The sequence below is a fragment of the Canis aureus genome, chromosome 25, assembly GCF_053574225.1.
Source record: "Canis aureus isolate CA01 chromosome 25, VMU_Caureus_v.1.0, whole genome shotgun sequence".
Taxonomy (NCBI): domain Eukaryota; kingdom Metazoa; phylum Chordata; class Mammalia; order Carnivora; family Canidae; genus Canis; species Canis aureus.
In genome coordinates, this window is record NC_135635.1 from 11,796,270 (window position 1) to 11,813,549 (window position 17,280).

General features: G+C 36.9%; 1 protein-coding gene and 1 long non-coding RNA gene across 4 annotated transcripts in view; both read left to right on the top strand.

Annotated features, from left to right (window-relative positions):
• The first annotated feature begins 138 nt into the window (after window positions 1-138).
• Window positions 139-17,280, top strand: part of YAF2 (YY1 associated factor 2) — a 70,151-nt gene continuing 53,009 nt past the window's right edge. The window contains exons 1-2 of one of the 3 annotated variants that reach the window (XM_077870433.1): window positions 139-338; window positions 759-884. In XM_077870433.1, the coding sequence (XP_077726559.1) occupies window positions 313-338; window positions 759-884 (152 nt within the window). In that variant the 5' untranslated portion in view covers window positions 139-312. The remainder of the gene's footprint in view (window positions 339-758; window positions 885-17,280) is intronic. The other 2 variants (XM_077870431.1, XM_077870432.1) reach the window with 2 other exon arrangements.
• Window positions 895-2,608, top strand: LOC144296986 (uncharacterized). The gene is made up of 2 exons (XR_013363969.1): window positions 895-1,516; window positions 1,642-2,608. It is a non-coding gene; the product is annotated as an uncharacterized LOC144296986 (long non-coding RNA).

Here is a 17,280-nt window from a genome sequence, read left to right on the forward strand (position 1 = left end):
TGGGCCGCGCTGGCCGCGTTTGAAGTCTCCGGCGCCGCCGCTGATTGGCCGGCGCGGGTCACGTGCGCCCAGGCAGGAGTTTCCCCGACAGCTGGAGGCTGCGTGGGCTCCGGCGGCGGCGGCGGCGGCGGCGGCTCCCGAGCTCGGCGCTGCGGCCTTCCCCGCCCCCTCCTCCCTCCCTCCTCCTCCTCCTCCTCCTCCTCCTCCTCCTCCCCCGCCCGCTTCCGCCCCGGCTTATTATCCTCCTTATTGACAAACAGAGCGGCGGCGGCGGCGGCGGCGGCGAGCTCGGCGTGCGTCGGTAGCCAAGCCATGGGAGACAAGAAGAGCCCCACCAGGTAACGGGGCCCGGGCGGTGCGCAGGCGGCGGGGCCCGAGCGCCGGGCTTCCCCGGCTCGCTCGCCGCCCGGGCTGCGGGGCCACACCGGGGGCGGCGCCGCTGCCGCTGCCGCTGCCGCTGCCGCTGCCGCTGCCGCGTGTGAGGGGCCGGCGCCGGCCGCCCCACAATGGAGCCGCGATGGCGGCGGCCGCGGGTGTCAGAGCGGCGGCGACTGCGGCCGCGCCCTCCCCCTCGCTGGCTTCCCTCGGGCTCGGGGAGGCGCGGGGCGCGGGGGGGCGCGGGGGCCGCGGGGGGCCGCGGGGTCGCGGGCCTGGGGCGGGCGGGGGCGGGGCGGGGCGGGGGCGGCCGCGGGGCGCGAGCGCCGGGCGCGGCCTGCCGGTGACCCCGCGCCGCGTCGTGTCCGGGTTGTGTCCTGCAGGCCGAAGCGGCAGCCGAAGCCGTCCTCGGATGAGGGCTACTGGGACTGTAGCGTCTGCACCTTCCGGAACAGCGCCGAGGCCTTCAAGTGCATGATGTGCGATGTGCGGAAGGGCACCTCCACCCGGTGAGTCGCGGGCCTGCCCGGCGCGCCGTCGCCGCCCCCGCCCCTGCGGAGGCCGCCCCTCCCGTGACACCGCAGCCCCGGCGGGAGCGAGGTGGCGGCCGCGACAGGAACTGGGTCACGTTGATCGCGCCCCGAGCCGCGGTTTGCGGCGAGCGGTAATTGAAGAGGCCGGAACGTTACTTTGCTGCCAAGAGAGAATAAATTATTTAAGGCGAGGCATTAGCTCCTGCGATGTAATTCGTATCGCTGGGTGTGATGCCCCCCCCCCCCCCCCGCCGGCCTCCCATTCCGGGTATAATAATGTTAGCTGCATTGTTGTGTTAGTGTGTAGGAATCAAAGAGAGAGAGAGAAAAAAAAAAACAAATACCATGAAACACTCTGGAGAAAGCAAAAGGTAGAATTTAATTTCGTTCTTCCAAAAAAAAAAAAAAAAGAAAGAAAAGAAAGAAAAAGTATTTGATTCTAGGAATCAAAGGGGAAAAAAAAAAAAACAACCATGAAACACTGGAGAAAGCAAAAGGTAGAATTTAATTTCGTTCTTCAAAAAAAAAAAAAAAAAAAAAGTATTTGATTCTAGGAATCAAAGGGGGAAAAAAAAAACAACCATGAAACACTCTGGAGAAAGCAAAAGGTAGAATTTAATTTGGTTCTTCAAAAAAAAAAAAAAAAAAAGAAAAGAAAGAAAAAGTATTTGATTCTAGGAATCAAAGGGGGAAAAAAAAAAAACCAACCATGAGACACTGGAGAAAGCAAAAGGTAGAATTTAATTTCGTTCTTCCAAAAGCAAAGAAAGAAAAAGTATTTGATTCTAGAATACACAATAGGTTGAACTTCCTGTATTTTATATATAGACGTCTGGAACGGTTAGATCAACATTTCGGTTAGTATTTTTAACCTTATTCTCTAAGATTTTATAAATAGTTGGAGGTGAGCCCGGTCACAGGGACACATTTTTTTTTTTTTTTTTACTGAAAGTATCTTGAGTATTTTTAGTTTGATGAAATGGCAATCTATTAGGCTATACAAATGAGATGAAATGATCTCTGCCTATTTTCAGTTTTTATTTTATTGTAGGCCTACAGTATAATAGCTCAGTCTTTAAAAAAACAAACCACTTAGTGGATTAAGTGGATAAAGAAAATCATACAGGAAATTCAAAGTCTGACGTTCTTGATCTGCCAACGCTTCGTTACAGAGTTCCTTCCACTTTATAGGAAAGTAGCCTTGGAATTTATTGTAAGCATGGGATTTATAGCTAATATTTAGATATCATGTGCCTTGATATTAAAAAATAGTCTGTTAGAAACTCAAGGGTATAGGTATACTGATGTGATAGACTGTTGCTTTAAAAAAGGCCTATTTGGTATTGACATTAGATTTATATATTCGGTAGAAGTTAGAATCCTAAAAACGAGATAACCAGGTTTTAAAACACCATTTACAACAATTTATGACTTTTTTTTTTAAAGATAGAGGCAGAATGGTTGGAAATAAATTTTAAGATTTGCTTAGTTAGAAGCTAGCTGCATTTCACATACTTGTCTTTTCATGGATCCTAATATGCTTTTTACATATTAAATCTCATTTACATTGGATAAAATATGTAGAGCATTTTTCATGATATCCTTTAAGAAGCAAACTTTAAAATGTCTAAATTCAAGAAATAGAATAGACCATTAAAAAAAAAAAAAGCACCTATTTGCTAAAGTGAACATGGCAACAATTTTTGGACCCGTGCTTTAAGTATTTTGAAAAGTAGAATATCTTTATTTTTTATATAAGGTTGGATTTGGTTTAGAATATATTTGTATATCTATGTTAGTACTTTGTGCTTCTTAAAACACTTAAGCAATTTTCAGAAAATGTGGTTTTTCCAGGCAGGGACTTTTAAAGTGGAGACAATTATTTTATAATCTTAATCTCTGGTACGATGTTGTTGCTTTTTGTTGTTCCCTCTCTATTTTCTTGTAGCCATTAGAAAAAATACTGAAACTAGAAGAGCCTATATGTTTATTTGCAGGGACAGCAAGGAAGGGGGGAAGCTGTTGTCCTACTCCACAGCCAGTCTTGGGGTTAGAGGAACCCTGAGAAAATAGAGTAGGTGGTGGCAGCTCAGAAGAGAAGAAACAGGCTGAATACCTGGCACCTGGAAGAAGAAGGAATATAGTGCACAGGGGAGTTGGCCCCGGACAGAGAAGTGGGCCTAGTGTAAAAGAGGCTTCAGGCCCATATGGGGGCCCCTGATATTTTTTTACCAGTACATCTGAGCTCTTGTAGATCCAGTTTTTTTAGTGGTGGAAACATTACTTGAGGAGGACTCAGAGAAGCATTGTCATTTGGATTGAAACTGAAGAGGCTCTGGGCAACTCACCAGAAGTCTAAGGGACACTCTGTTCCTAAAAGTAAGTGTTCTACACTACGACCCTCTCAGCTTCTTCCTTCCTCTCTCTGAATTGTCTCTTCTCTTTTGATTTTGGCCCTAAGTTAAACCTCAGAGCTCTAATTTCTGTGTTATCTGTTTTTTGTTTTTTTGTTTTTTTTTTTTCCTGCCACTGTTTCTGAAATTCAGAGTGGAATCCATGTTTGGATAGAATAACGGAACAGGGCATTGTTAAGAGGGCAGATACTGACTGTACCACAAAATGTTTCCCTCTCTGGTAATGTTAGAAAAACAGGATTAAAGGACGCTAGTGAGAAGCAAAAGTTTCAGGAGCTGGAAGAAATAATTCTGTACAACTGACACGTTAATTAGCAGTTAGGGTAATTTCATGGGTAAGGTTGGTAATTATCAAAGCAGGGACTCCCTGGATGGTGGCAGAGCAGAAGATGCAGTTTGCTAATGACTCGTTTGTGTGACTGACCTACGGGACTTGAATTGGGTGGGTCAGAATGACCTTTGAACTGATTCTGTCTGGAAGTTGCCCAATGTGAGGCCAAGTCTAAGCCACCCCAGACATTCGAAAAGTCTTTTTCTTTTTAAACCTCCAGAGAAGATGGAGCCCATGGTCTCCTCCCAAAGTCTTTACTGACCTCCCACTTTAAGGAATATCGAGTTCAAATCCTTTATATTTCAACAGAAGGCCATTTTCTTTGGCTGTATTCTTGGTAGGTCACGTTTTTCTGCAGAATGACTATATGCAATGAAATGAGGTCATATTCATAATGGTATTTTAAAATGAAACGTGATTTGAGGTAGCTTGAGTTCCTAAATTGATCACTTATATTCTTTACATTTATGCCAGTTCTATGATTGAATTTCAGTTTTGTGCTTGCTGGCCTTAATTAGTTTAAATTTGATTAATCTCTTTTTTTAATCCAGAATCTAAATAACTAGATAGTTCAAGTACTTGAAGTTTTCTACATTGTGCTCTTGTGAGAGAATCAATGATAAAAGTCATACTGACAGGAAACATTTAAAAAAGAAAAAGCTATGGTGATAAATTAATATCAAAGGTACTATATACAGTCTTCTTGGTCTTTATATCTCAAGTTTTTATAAGGCAGTAAGTGTCTCAACTACGAGACACTTAGGAACTAGGAAATAAAGAACCATTCTGAATCATCAGAGAAAATTTAGTATAGTGTGTATAAGAGTAGCACAGTCAGTGTATGATGATTGAGTTAAAGTGGTTATTGCCAATTCTTCAAAGTAGGAATAGAAGTTACTGCTTGGCTCAGATGGCACATATTTAAAAATGAGCATGATGAAGCTCTCTGTTTTGATTTTGAAATGTGATCCAAATGAGAACATATGAAACACTGAGTCTGTAGTGGCCTTTCAGATGTAAAGTATAACAGGTAATGTTGTATTTTCTCAGGATAAGTTGTAATAGTTCCCTTGGGTTTATTTGAGATGTTGTTCTAGAGAACAGTGAAATAGATTTCATAAAGTACGAGTTGTACTAGTTGTCCGGAGACCTGTGTTCTTACCCATTTCAACTATTGCAATGTTAATGGTGTTTACTGAACATCTTATTTTATGCAAGAGCTGAGCTAGATATTGGACATAAAATGGCAAGCAAATAGATGTTTCTTTGTTTCTTTTGTAAGATTTTATGATTTTGTTGTCAAATCAGAAACACTTGGAATTGTATCAAATTCTGTACATGAAGTATTAGTAAATTATGTGTACTCAAAGAGATGGAAATTTTCTCATTTAAAACAAGTAGTGTTTATAACAACAGTAATGTGGTCAGGATCTGACTGTTCATAAAAAAGATAAATTATTTCAGCTTTTATAAAATGGAAGTAGATTAAGATTTACATTTTGAAGAACTTTTCTTTAAAAAATCCCAATTTTCTGATAAAAATCTTTTCAGTAGCATTGTTATATTTGTTTTCCATCTTCTGACTTGAGGTTTGTCATAGATTCCCCTACTCTTGGTGTAGGAATGGGAGAAAAAAATTATTGACCATCTAAGTCAGTTGTTTTTCAGAAAGCAGAGATCTCCAGTCTCCCCTTACCTGTCTATGAGAAGCCTTTCCAGCTACCACATAGTTGTTGTCATTCAGAGACTCCTTATTCTAGGAGGTTGATTGGTTCGTTTTCCTCTTGGTATCTTGAGTTAGAGTAGTCACAGGGGTTCATTGTTTACAGAGAAATTCCTCAAGAGATTAGTGGTTGGATTAGTGGTTTTCAAAGTGTGATCTGAGGAACCCTGGGGGGTGGCTGAGACCCTTTTAGGGAGTCTGTAAGGTCTAAAATATTTTCATAATCATATTAAGACGTTATTTGCCCTTTCTGCTGTGTTGACACTTGCAGTGGTGGTGTAAAGGCAAGGATGGGTAAAACTGCTGGCCGCTTAGTATGAACCAAAGCAGTGGCACCAAATTGCTATCTATATTCATCATAATCTTCACTACTATGTTTGTGAAGTTTAAGTGATGCCAGTTTCACTTAAGGATGTATTCCCTTGATGAAGCAGTAAAAGTTACTAATTTTAGGGAGTCTCGTGTATTTTTTAATACTGTCTGATGAACTGGGAAGTACAAGTAAAGCACTTCTGCTGCATACCAGAATACAGTGGTTGATTCAAGGGAAAGCGTTTGTGTAGTTGTTTGAGTTGCAAGCAGAACTAGCTACTTTTTTTCATAGAACATCATTTTTACTTGAAAGAATGTCTGGCAAAGTATGGCTATTCAGACTTGGATATGTAACATATTTTTTCGAAAATGAACACAGTGAGTCCGTCACTTCAAGGAAAAAACAATTGATAGTAATTATTGCCAGTGATAAAAATTGAGCTTTCAAGTGAAAACTAGAATTTTTGAAAACATGTAACCACTATAGTTCCCAGTACCTGAAAGATGAAATCAGGTGGTGTATCAGTGAACATAATTTCTGGTATTTTATCTGAAATTTGTTTACATTTGGAAGATCTGCATAACTTAGTGAACCAGTATTTTCTAATAAACAATGTTTGGTGTTACAAAACCATGCATAGATAATCCTTTTAAAGTACAAAATAAACCAATGGATTTTAAGGTACTACTATGAAAATTTTGTTTATGTGGTTTCAGATTTCACATTTCAACTAACCTTTGAGAAATAACTACTTGTGTGTTTTTATCAAAGAAAAATATCCATAATTATCCGAAAAGGCTATTAAAATACTCCTCCCTTTTCAACTACATATTTGTGGGAGTCCAGATTTTCTTCATATTCTTGAACTGAACCAGCATATTGCAACAAATTGAATGCAGAAGTTGATATGACATCCATATGTCTTCTGTTAAGCCAGATATTAGAGGTTTTCAAAAATATGTAAGTGCTACTCTTGACACGAAATTACTTTTGTTTTGGAAAATACAGGGTTTTTTAAAATAAAAATATCATATTAAAATGTGACTTATTTTTTAATGAATTAATGTATATTTAAATTTTAACTTTTTATTTCTGATATAGTAATTTATTTCTTGCTAGATAAGATATACATAAACAAAAACTCTTTTAACTTTGAGCATGTACAGAGAGCCTGAGACCAAAAAGTTATGAACTGCTGGTGTAGGGTTTTACTAGCTTGGGTTTCTACATCCAACAGATTTACTTCAGGAGGCATTCTTTTCCTTTCATTTATCCTTTGTTGAGTAAGATCTCCCTGATAACCTAGTGACCTACTTGTTAAACTCAGTGGCCTAATCTCAGTCTTGTTTCCCTGTCACCTCCATAGTATTTGATGTTGGTAGCCTTTTTTTAAAAATTGAAATTCTCCCCTTTTGATGTCTTTAACATGATTTGTTTCTAGTTTTTCTTGTACATCTCTGAAATCAATTTCTGCATACGGTATCCTGGCTTCTCTATATACTTCACTTTGTATGTGGCACAAACTTTCTGGAATCCAAGCCAGAAACTATCATTGTCTTAACTTTGATTTCTAACTCATCATCATTCCTCATGTCCTGTCTTTAGATTGTCTCTCACATCTGTCCTTTTTTTCCAATTTATGTTGCTGTAGTTTAGAAGCCCATGTCATTTCTTTCATGAATTACGACAAATTGGCCTCTTCACAATGCTATTTGCATTATCTTCAGTATGTTTTTTGAAACTGTGTGATTTTGTCCTTTTATTTAAAAGAGAGAGGGAGAGAGAGATCGCCAGTGATTAAAGATCTCTTTATTGAAAAAGGTTAATAAACTCCTGAATGTGATATTCATTCTCCGAACTGCCTTGCTAGCCTCGTTTCCTGCTGCATATTCCAACCCATCTAATGTTGCATCAGCACTCAAGTATTTTCATTAGATGGCCCTTCTTAAATCCTTCTGGGATTATAACCTCCTCACCTCACCTATTTTATTGATTCAATCTATGTAAATGTATATGTAATTATTCCTAGAGAACCACCATGTTGTGGTAATATTGTCTGGATGTTTAATCTCCAGAAGTTAGTAAAATACTTGGAACATTATAGTCATTTAAACTTTTTCAGCTAACATTCCTTTAAATTTTACTATTGCTGTTTGACACCTAGTATTGCTTTTCCAATACCTTTTTAAAGAAGCTTAATTATTTAAGCAACCTCTGCACCCAACATGGGGCTCAAACTCATGAACCCAAGATCAAGAGTCACATGCTCCTTGAACTGAGCCAGGCAGTCACCACCCAATAACTTTTAAGACTGTGAAAATGTTATGTTACCAGACTTCTTTGTCAATAATGTGTAGGTATATATTTTAGAATTACTTTTTAAAAATTTTTCACAATTTTGTTTTGTATTTTGATGCTGCCGTTTTATTTAAACCAAGTGTTTACAGTTAGACTAGTAACTAAGATGAGTGACCCTGATTCTTCCGTTCTTTATCTTTAAACATGGAAATAGCATTTTTATAACACAATAATGTTTTAACACAATATGTGATTATTTTGAAGATTGAGATGTAAACATAAAGAACTCAGTGCCATCTCTTAAATGTATTTTTTCTATTACTATGTTCTTGTCAAATACTTAAACATGTATGTATGCAAGTAAATACAATTTGCCTCTCAATTTTGAAACATTTTTAGCTTTATCATTTTTAATCTAACATACAGCAGCAATATATTAGTTTTATATTTTAAGGATAGTATTGTGCATTTTTATGGTATAACTTTAGAAAGTTGTTATGTTTATTATCTCACAACCACTTATGTAGGTCTTGTTAATTCAGATTATTGAAATTTGCATAGTATAGCTAAAATGAAAAGTATTTCTTTGAACGAAACTACTGAAGTCGTCAGAGTACAGCATATTATGAAATATATTTTATTTCAACTGAATTGTGAGTTCTCCTTTGAGTGATTTTTAAAGTTATATAGTTGACATTGAGGGCCTATTAAAAACTAGAATATACTAAACATAGATTTGTTGTATTTGAGATTGTTTGATTGAAAAATAGTTTAGAATTCAGATTTTTGCACTTGTTTGAATTTGTTGCATTTAAAGTTAATGGAACTAATTTTTACCTTATGATTGAGATAATCTTTTACATATGAACTTGTTACTTTTAAAGATAAACCAATTATATAAATTAGCAGACACCTGTCCAACTATAGAGATTAGACATACATTAAAGAAATAATGGATTTTCCCTCATCTTGTGCATCATTATCTCCAGTTGTCCAGAGTCAGACTAACAGGATGAGTTGATATTTTTCTACAATTCTGTTATCATTTTGCCTACATAGTTAACTGCTTATTCTTTAAAACCTAGTTCACGTATCTATTCTCCTTGACCCATCTGAAATGCCTTCCTTTCTGTGTCTTTTGTGCATACCTCTGATTGTGATCTTCATTAAGCTTCAGCATTTCCTCATAAATTGAGGCTTAATTTGTACCTTTCTCATGAAGAGGACAAATTATCCAGAAAGAGGAGGGTTGGTTAAAGTTGTGAGAGTAGTTATATTCTTGTTTTAGAATCTGAATAGTCACTTAGTTTGTGATGCTTATTTTCATTATATCATTTAATGTACTATAGTTGCGCTCCATGTATGCATTTGCTCTTTTGTTATGCTATGAGTGTAAGGGAAATGTGAGCTTGTCATTACTTTTTTCAAAGATGCTTGACAGAGTGCCTGAGAAATAATAGGTATTCAGGAAAAGTTTATTGAGAGAGGAATATATGTATTAGAAAGGAAAAGTTATTGATTTTTTTTTTAAATATATATGTAAGCTTTGAAGAAGTTGGAATTCTGATGCAAGTTGTGTAAGTCATTACTTGGAAAAGAACCTTCATATATACATGTGTGAATTATCAGAAGTGAATGGTAGTGAACAAAATTCTAGAATTCTGCATATGCTTGATAAGCATGTACCATATGCTAGGACTGTAGAATTGTGGGATGAGACCCCATTGCAACTTCTGAGAGTTTGAATTCTAGCAAAGACAGATAAATAGTATTTGCCGGTGGGTAAAAAGAAGAAGGAATTTAGAATTAATTTTCCAGCATAGTCCTAGTTTTTGGAGAAGTCCTGTGCTCAAGTTAAGAATGAAATCAGTTGTTGGTATAATCATGAGTCAGGTACTTTTGGTAAAGTGTTATTCTAACATCATGGCAAATTTCCAATTTGAATGATTACCTTTCTCTTAAAAAATTTAAGCCAAATGAAACTGCCATGTCACTGCTAAATAAAACCCTCTTTTTCTCCTTGTATAGGTCTGTGTGTATGTGTATCTAAATATGTATATTAATATATTTTTTAAATATTTTAAAATGAACTGTTTTTAAGATAATTGTTATATAATTAAAGATTTCAGAGGGCTAAAATTATTTGTGACAATTTACATAGGATGGTATAGGTTGAATTTTTCCATATATATTTAATAATCCCAGAAACCATCTTTTTTGGGAATAATATAATTTTATAATGGGACTACATTATTGAATTTAACATCTATTTCTCAGCTGTCTTATTATGTTGGCAGTGATTTTCATTGTGCTACTTGGGTTTTTTTTTTTTTTTTTAAGAATTGTTGAGAAAATTAAATGAGTTAATTTCTGTAAAGCCTTATCATCATGGCTCACACATAGCATAAATGGTAGCCATTACTATTAAGGTATATGTTTTAAAGAATATAATGTATTGCTAAAAAATTAATTTTGTTCTTATTGGTGGTTTCTTGGGGGTAGGAATTCAGTAAAAGCAGTATCTTTAAATTCTTTATCATTCATTTAGTGATTTTCTGTGTTCAGAAATGCTTTCCTATATAGCCTTCCATTTGCTTTTCAGACCACCCGATATGGAAGAGAGGAAGATGGTCATCGAATCACAGATTTAGTGTTAGAGCCTAGATTGAAATGCAGGTTGACTACCGGTTGATCTTTTCATCCTTTTGTCTCTGATAAAGAGGGTTATGAAACTATCCTATTTGAGTGAAAGGTTTTCTTTGCTTATTCCTCTTTTCTTTAAGGCATTAAAGGGCTAGCATATTTTGGTAGAAAGATTAGCATTTTGTGGGGTATCAAGTTTTCATTCAAGGATTTAATGAAACAGGTGATGGTTTTTTTTTTAAGACACATTTTCCTTAAATCATTGTTTGAAGCTTGTAATTTTAGTGATATTGCACGTTTGTAAAATATGTCATTGTGATCTTGAAAATAAAATACTTATTTAACGAATATTTATTGAATACTAACAGTGTTTTGTTTATTAGCTTTTATGGTTAAAATCTCTACCTTTTGTTACATGATCTATGCTAATCTGTTTTAGAAGATTCAGTAGGCACTCCATTTTGTAGTATTGTTAATTATGGGAAATTACAGAATTACTGAGAATTTTAGAGTTGGAAAGAACCTTTCAAGAGCTTCCATGGTGTTTAGTCATTTCCTGAGACAGACTGGTTTTTATTACTTGAAACCTTAATAGTAGAGGGATAAAATTGTCTTCAGAGGAAAGATCTTGAGAGGTTTGGGGTAAACATGTTGGTATTAAAACTTTTGAAATAGGTTGAGGCCACTATTGTTTGCAAATCCTTCTTGATTGAAATTTTCAGCTTAGTTTAGAGGATTCTTGTTGCAGCTATACTGAGAACTGCCAGGTAAAGCATGGCAATTTGCTGGGTGAGGTCTTTTCTATTTGTTGAAACTCAAGGCTCTAACCTAGTATCCTCCTAGCATGTAAGAAAACAGGCCTGGAAAGATTGTAACTTTGTGTAAGTCAATAGGTGGTTAATATTACATTCAGCTATTTGGACTTCCAGTTCTTTTTATCACTTTGCTATGGTAACATTTAAATTTGCTAGGAAATAACTTCTTAAAGATTTCTTCTTGTAAATTTCGTATACCTAGATCTAGTGCTGTACACCTTGATAATTTCTAACACTAAACCACTTCTTATAACTAATATAAGAATTTATGTTAAAACTGGGCTAGCAGTATAAGTGAAGAACAAAATGGCAGTCCTTATATTAACTAATGTTTTTGGAGAACAAATGTTAACAAACTTCATTTTGATGTCTTTTATAGTAACATTTGTACTGTATATACTGACTTTTTTGATATAATAGTATTTCTTAAAAAAAAAATCCCTGTAAATATCATTTCCCTCTTTTATTGGTGACACAATAAGTCATTAATTGTATAATTAATAACCAATTTGACTATAAGTGTGTATATGATTGTGAATGAAAAAAAGTTTGTGCAGCCCACTGGCAATTTTTAGACATAAATTAAACCACTTTTTTCATGTTTTATAGTCTGATGAGGGTTCTTGTGCACACTCTCATACATGGTAGGATATACTAGGGAAGATCAACCTTTAAGAGTAGCAAGTAGCAAATATTTGATGCCAGCAAGGTGGTTGCTCAAGAAGAGTTCTAGGTACATTTGCAGAGAAGGCAAAGTTATTTTGGCCTTCTTTCATCTTTTTCCATCTTTTTTTTTTTTTTTTTTTTTTATTGCTGTTTATCTTTGGTCTCCCCAGGGCCCAAAGTCTCCTCACTAATACTCATTTCTAGGTTGCCAGCAGTTCTTCCTTTACTAGAAAATCTTTTTGGTTTTATCTGTTCAGTAAATCTGAATAAAGTAATTGTTTCAAGTGAATATAAATAACTTGAACATGGGGGATAGAATTATTTTTTTTCTTGAGGTAGTAACTTTCATTCTTTTTTTTTTTTTTTTTTTTTAAGATTTTATTTATTCATCAGAGAGACAGAGAGAGAGAGAGAGAGGGAGAAGCAGGCTCCATGCAGGGAGCCCTACATGGGACTTGATCCGGGGTCTCCAGGATCACATCCTGGGCTGAAGGTGGCGCTAAACTGTTGAGGCACCCAGGCTGCCCAGTAACTTTCATTCTGATGATAAAAGTATTACATGTTCATTAAAGATCCTAAAGAGAAGGAAAATAGAAATGTTCTTTATAACATCTCTCCAACCAGAGATCACTACTTATAAAGTGTGTTTACTTTGTCTTTTACAGGTGGATATTAGTGTTTATCTATTTATTTAAATTGAATTTAGTTAACATGTATGGATTCGGGGTAGAGATAAGTGATCATCGGTTGCATATAACACGCAGTGCTCATTACATCAAAGTGCCCCTCCTTAATGCCCATCTTCCCACCCCCACCTCCAGCAACCCAGTTTTTTCCCTAGGGTTAAGAGTTTCTTATGGTTTGTCTCCTCTGTTTTTATCTTAATTTATTTTTCCTTCCCTTCCCCTATGTTCATCTGTTTTGTTTCTTAAATTCCATGGATATTAGGATTTAAAAGTGGAAGTTGAGGTGTCTCTTTGGAAGAATGGGGAAAAGGAGGAGACTTCTACATCGGGAGTTCTCTGACCCAAGACAGCTCTCACTTTGCCTTGGTTCTTTCTGTGCTCCATGCTTCACAAATGCCAGTCCTAGGGAATGCTCTTTGAAAACAAGCTAAAAAAGTTTGGAAAATACTGTGAATCCTATCTTCTTGGAGTTTAATAAAGTCAAAGTTCTGAGAAGTCTACAGTAGAACTTGTTTTAGCTTATTTAGTTTAGCAGTTCTTAATCTTACTTGACTGGGTTTTGTTTTGTTTTGTTTTTTTCTGGATAATACAGAACTCTTTGGGGGCATACTGTTTTGTAGACCCTTGCTATTGAAGTGTGGTCCAAAGACCACAGGCATAGGCATCACCTGGGAACTTTTGGAAACATAGAATCTGGAGGTGCCTGGCTGGCTTATTTGGAGGAGCTCACAACTGTTGATCTCAAGGTTGTGAGTTCAAGTCCCATGATAGATGTAGAGATTACTTAAATAAAACCTTTAAAAAAAAAAAAAAAGGGAAATGCAGATTCTTAGGTCCCAGCAAGGATTTACCACTCAGAACCTACATTTTAATAGGATCCCTAGATTATTCATATGCACATTAAAATTTGAGAAGCACTACTCTAGTTTTTTTTTTTTTTTAGCATAAGGTAGTGAGACAGGCAAGGTTCTGAGGTATTCATTCCACTTGCACTGCTTTTTCCAAAGGGCTTTCTTCTTTTGGGGGTGCGTGTGTTTTTGTAGGCAAGGTTGCATGTATGTGGGTATGTGGGTGTGCATTTGTATACAAGGCATGTGAGTGTGGATGTTTCTGTTTATGGTGCTTCCATTCTGGCCAACACTTCCCTCATAAATTCTTATGTCCAAAAGTGCTTCCTTTGTTAACACTTCTTCCCTCTTATGCCTGTTTCTGCTGTCCATACACAGCGATACATTCCTTCATCCACATATCTAATTTGGGGTTAAGTTTGGAAACCTGTGAGAGAGCAAGTTGTAGGAGTAAGGAGAAGATGTGCTTGCCAGTTAGAATCAAATATCAGTTTTCTTGGGGGTAGAAATGAGCTAGCCTTCCCTCAGAAGAACCCACAAGTTTTTCATTGTATTGATTGTAGCCCTGAAGTCTTATGAAATTGTCCCCATCATTGCCAATAGGAGCAACTGGGGTTCCATTGTCCCACAACTCCACTCTAGCCACATCATCTGTGCCCTTATGCACTTTATTGATTAGGATTTCTTTTAATTTTTTTAACTCTTTAATTCTTTATTTTTGAAAGGTGTTTTTGCTATCAACTTTTTTTTGTTGTTGAAAACCACTGCCCTGTTCCATCCATTTAGCCTTCTAGCACTTACAGTCTTCTGTTCAGCACAGGCTAAGCTAATTGTTAATTGAACTTCTTAGCTTCACATTTCAAAGGCAAGAGTTTATAATAAGTTTAGTGTAGTGATGGGTAGATTTGAAACTTTCTTGAAAACCATTTTCTTCCTCCCTCCTTCCCTAGATCTTTCCTTTCTTCTCACCCATCTTGTCAGACACTTTGCTCTTTTTTTTAAAGACCAAGGCTGGTAAAACCTAGAACTGCATAATACATTCATTAGATGAGTAATGAGAAATATAATTTATAGATGAAAAATGTTAAATTCCTAATGTCATCAAATTATACTTTTTGGTAAAATTAATAAGGCTATTCCGTTATCTGTATCAATGTGGTTATCACATTTGGTTAGTGTTCCTTCTTTGCCAATTTTCCATAAGCTTAATGTCTCTGATCACATAGCATTTTTCTGGATTATTCCTTGGTAATTGACATTTTAATTGTAATCTTGCCATCTTCTACTTGTGAAGGGCTTCATTGTGTATTCATGTTCTTAATGCAGGAAAATTTATCTAGTTTTATTTTTTTCACCTGCATGTTTGTTTTAAATTTTTATGTGTATTCAGTATAATGAAAGCAAAAAAATATTTGAATATTTCAGAGTTCTATGCAGTTATATACTATAGTAGTAAAGAATGTGGACTCTCGAGCTTGATTGTTTAGGTATTTATTTATTTATTTATTTATTTATTTATTTATTTATTTATTTAATGAGAGACACAGGCAGAGACACAGGCAGAGGGAGAAGCAGGCTCCCTGCAGGGAGCCCAATGCGGGACTCAATCCCCGGTCTCCAGGATCACGCCTTAGGCCAAAGGGGGTGCCAAACTGCTGAAATACTCAAGCTGCCCCATTGTTTAGGTTTAAATATTGGTCTCACCCAGCACTTCCTGGCTGTGTGACATTGTGAAAGTTAATCAACTTTTAGAGCCTCAGTTTTAATGTTTATAAAATGGACCTGATAATAGCACCTACCTAATCTATAAGGTTGTAAGGATTAAATGAAATGATTCTTATACTTGACACAGTGCCTGGCATATAGTAAGTCCTCAAAAAATGTTAGTTAAAACAATCAAGTACACAAGTGGTAATATAATACAAGATATCCATTAGGGGTATAACAGTCTCTTTTGTCAAGCGTGTGGGTTCAGGTATGCTCTAACAAAACCAGAGCATAAGAATAAGTCTCCTGCTAAAAGATTTCCAGAAATTGTTTCAGGAATAATTTTACCTACCCACTACGTCCCCCTATCTCCCTCTTCTCTTTCCTACCCTACTTTTTGCCTGCAAGGGTGTGTGTGTGTGTGTGTGTGTGTGTGTGTGCGTGTGTGCGTGCGCGTGTATGTATGTGTTTCCTAGTAACCTGATACGGCTTGTCACATAAACATTTGGGGGCTTGCCAGTAGAAGTTTTACCATCCATAAAGCACTTTGGTAGTGTAATACTGGTAAGCAGTGTAAATAGACTTAAGAGTTGAACAGTTAAAAACAGCATTTTTTTACTGTTTGCCATAGGTAAAGACTAAATCTGTTTCCAGGATTGAGTTGTCAGAAAGCATGGTCATAGTCTTTTTTAGGCCTCTTTTGTCATCTGGTAAGTTACGCTGTTTCTTCTAACTCACACTCTCCTGTCCTCCACAGTTTCTTTCTTAGTTTTTATGAGTGCTCAGATACCATCTCAAAAACATTTCTTTATCTCTTGGCCAAAATGAATGTCCTTTCAATTACTCTTGAAGCGTTCTATGCAGAAATGTGATGATTATAATTCCATAGTGTGTTGAAATCATTTTGTGTCTGTTTCTTTCTCCTTCCCAGGACTATAATCTCCTGGAGAGCAGTACCATTTGTCATGGAATCATATTTCAACTTAAATCCCCACCCTCCCATTTATAGCCATATAACTATATGATTTTATGGTGATGATTCAATGTGATAAATGATGCAAGGAACTTAGCATAGTTTTTATTTAATAATGATGATAACTGTAAGTAATATTAATAAACATTCGCAGTGCTTGTCACTGTGTCTTGCATAGGTACTGATAATGCTTAACTGCAAAGGCTCTTTATCTTTTATCTGATTGCTGCTTTAAGCTGTTTTCCAAACTTCTTGTTTTCTAAGGAACATTTGTATAGTATTTTATATCATGAACCTGTGTGTTAGATGGAGTATGTTTTATCATGCCCATTTTACTTGAACAAAAGAACTTGTATTAACCAAAGTTACCTTCACATTCAACTTTTTCAGCAGTTTAAAAAATGTTTCCTTTTGCCATCAGTATAATGTGTCGTTTAAGCCACAACCAATACCATTTTGTCTTATGTCATGCTTACTTGTTTGTTGACTCTGAACTAGAGGCAGAGAAACCATTTAGTAGAACCCATGACAATAGTCTCTGGAAGAGAGAGTAGGGCCTGAACAAGGATAATCCCAATGGGAGACAGAAATGACTGGGTTCTAGATATATTTAGGAGAAAATTTATAGGACTTGGATGGATGGATGGATGGATGGATGGAATAATGGATGGATATGGTTTGGGGAGGTAGGAATTTGGGAAGAATCCCAGATAAATCCCAGGATTCTGGCTAAAGTAAGCAGCTGATAAATGTGCTTTTCACTGAGGTAGGAAATAAGGAGGACAGTTTTGGAGAAAGATAGTATTTCACTTTTAGGTACGTTGAATTTCAGGTATCTGAGGGAAATCTAAGAGATAAGATCTGTGAGACAGTTGGATATGTGGGACTTATTATGAAGGAGAACAGGACTATAAATATATACTTGGTGTAGTCATCAGCATATATGATTGAGTTG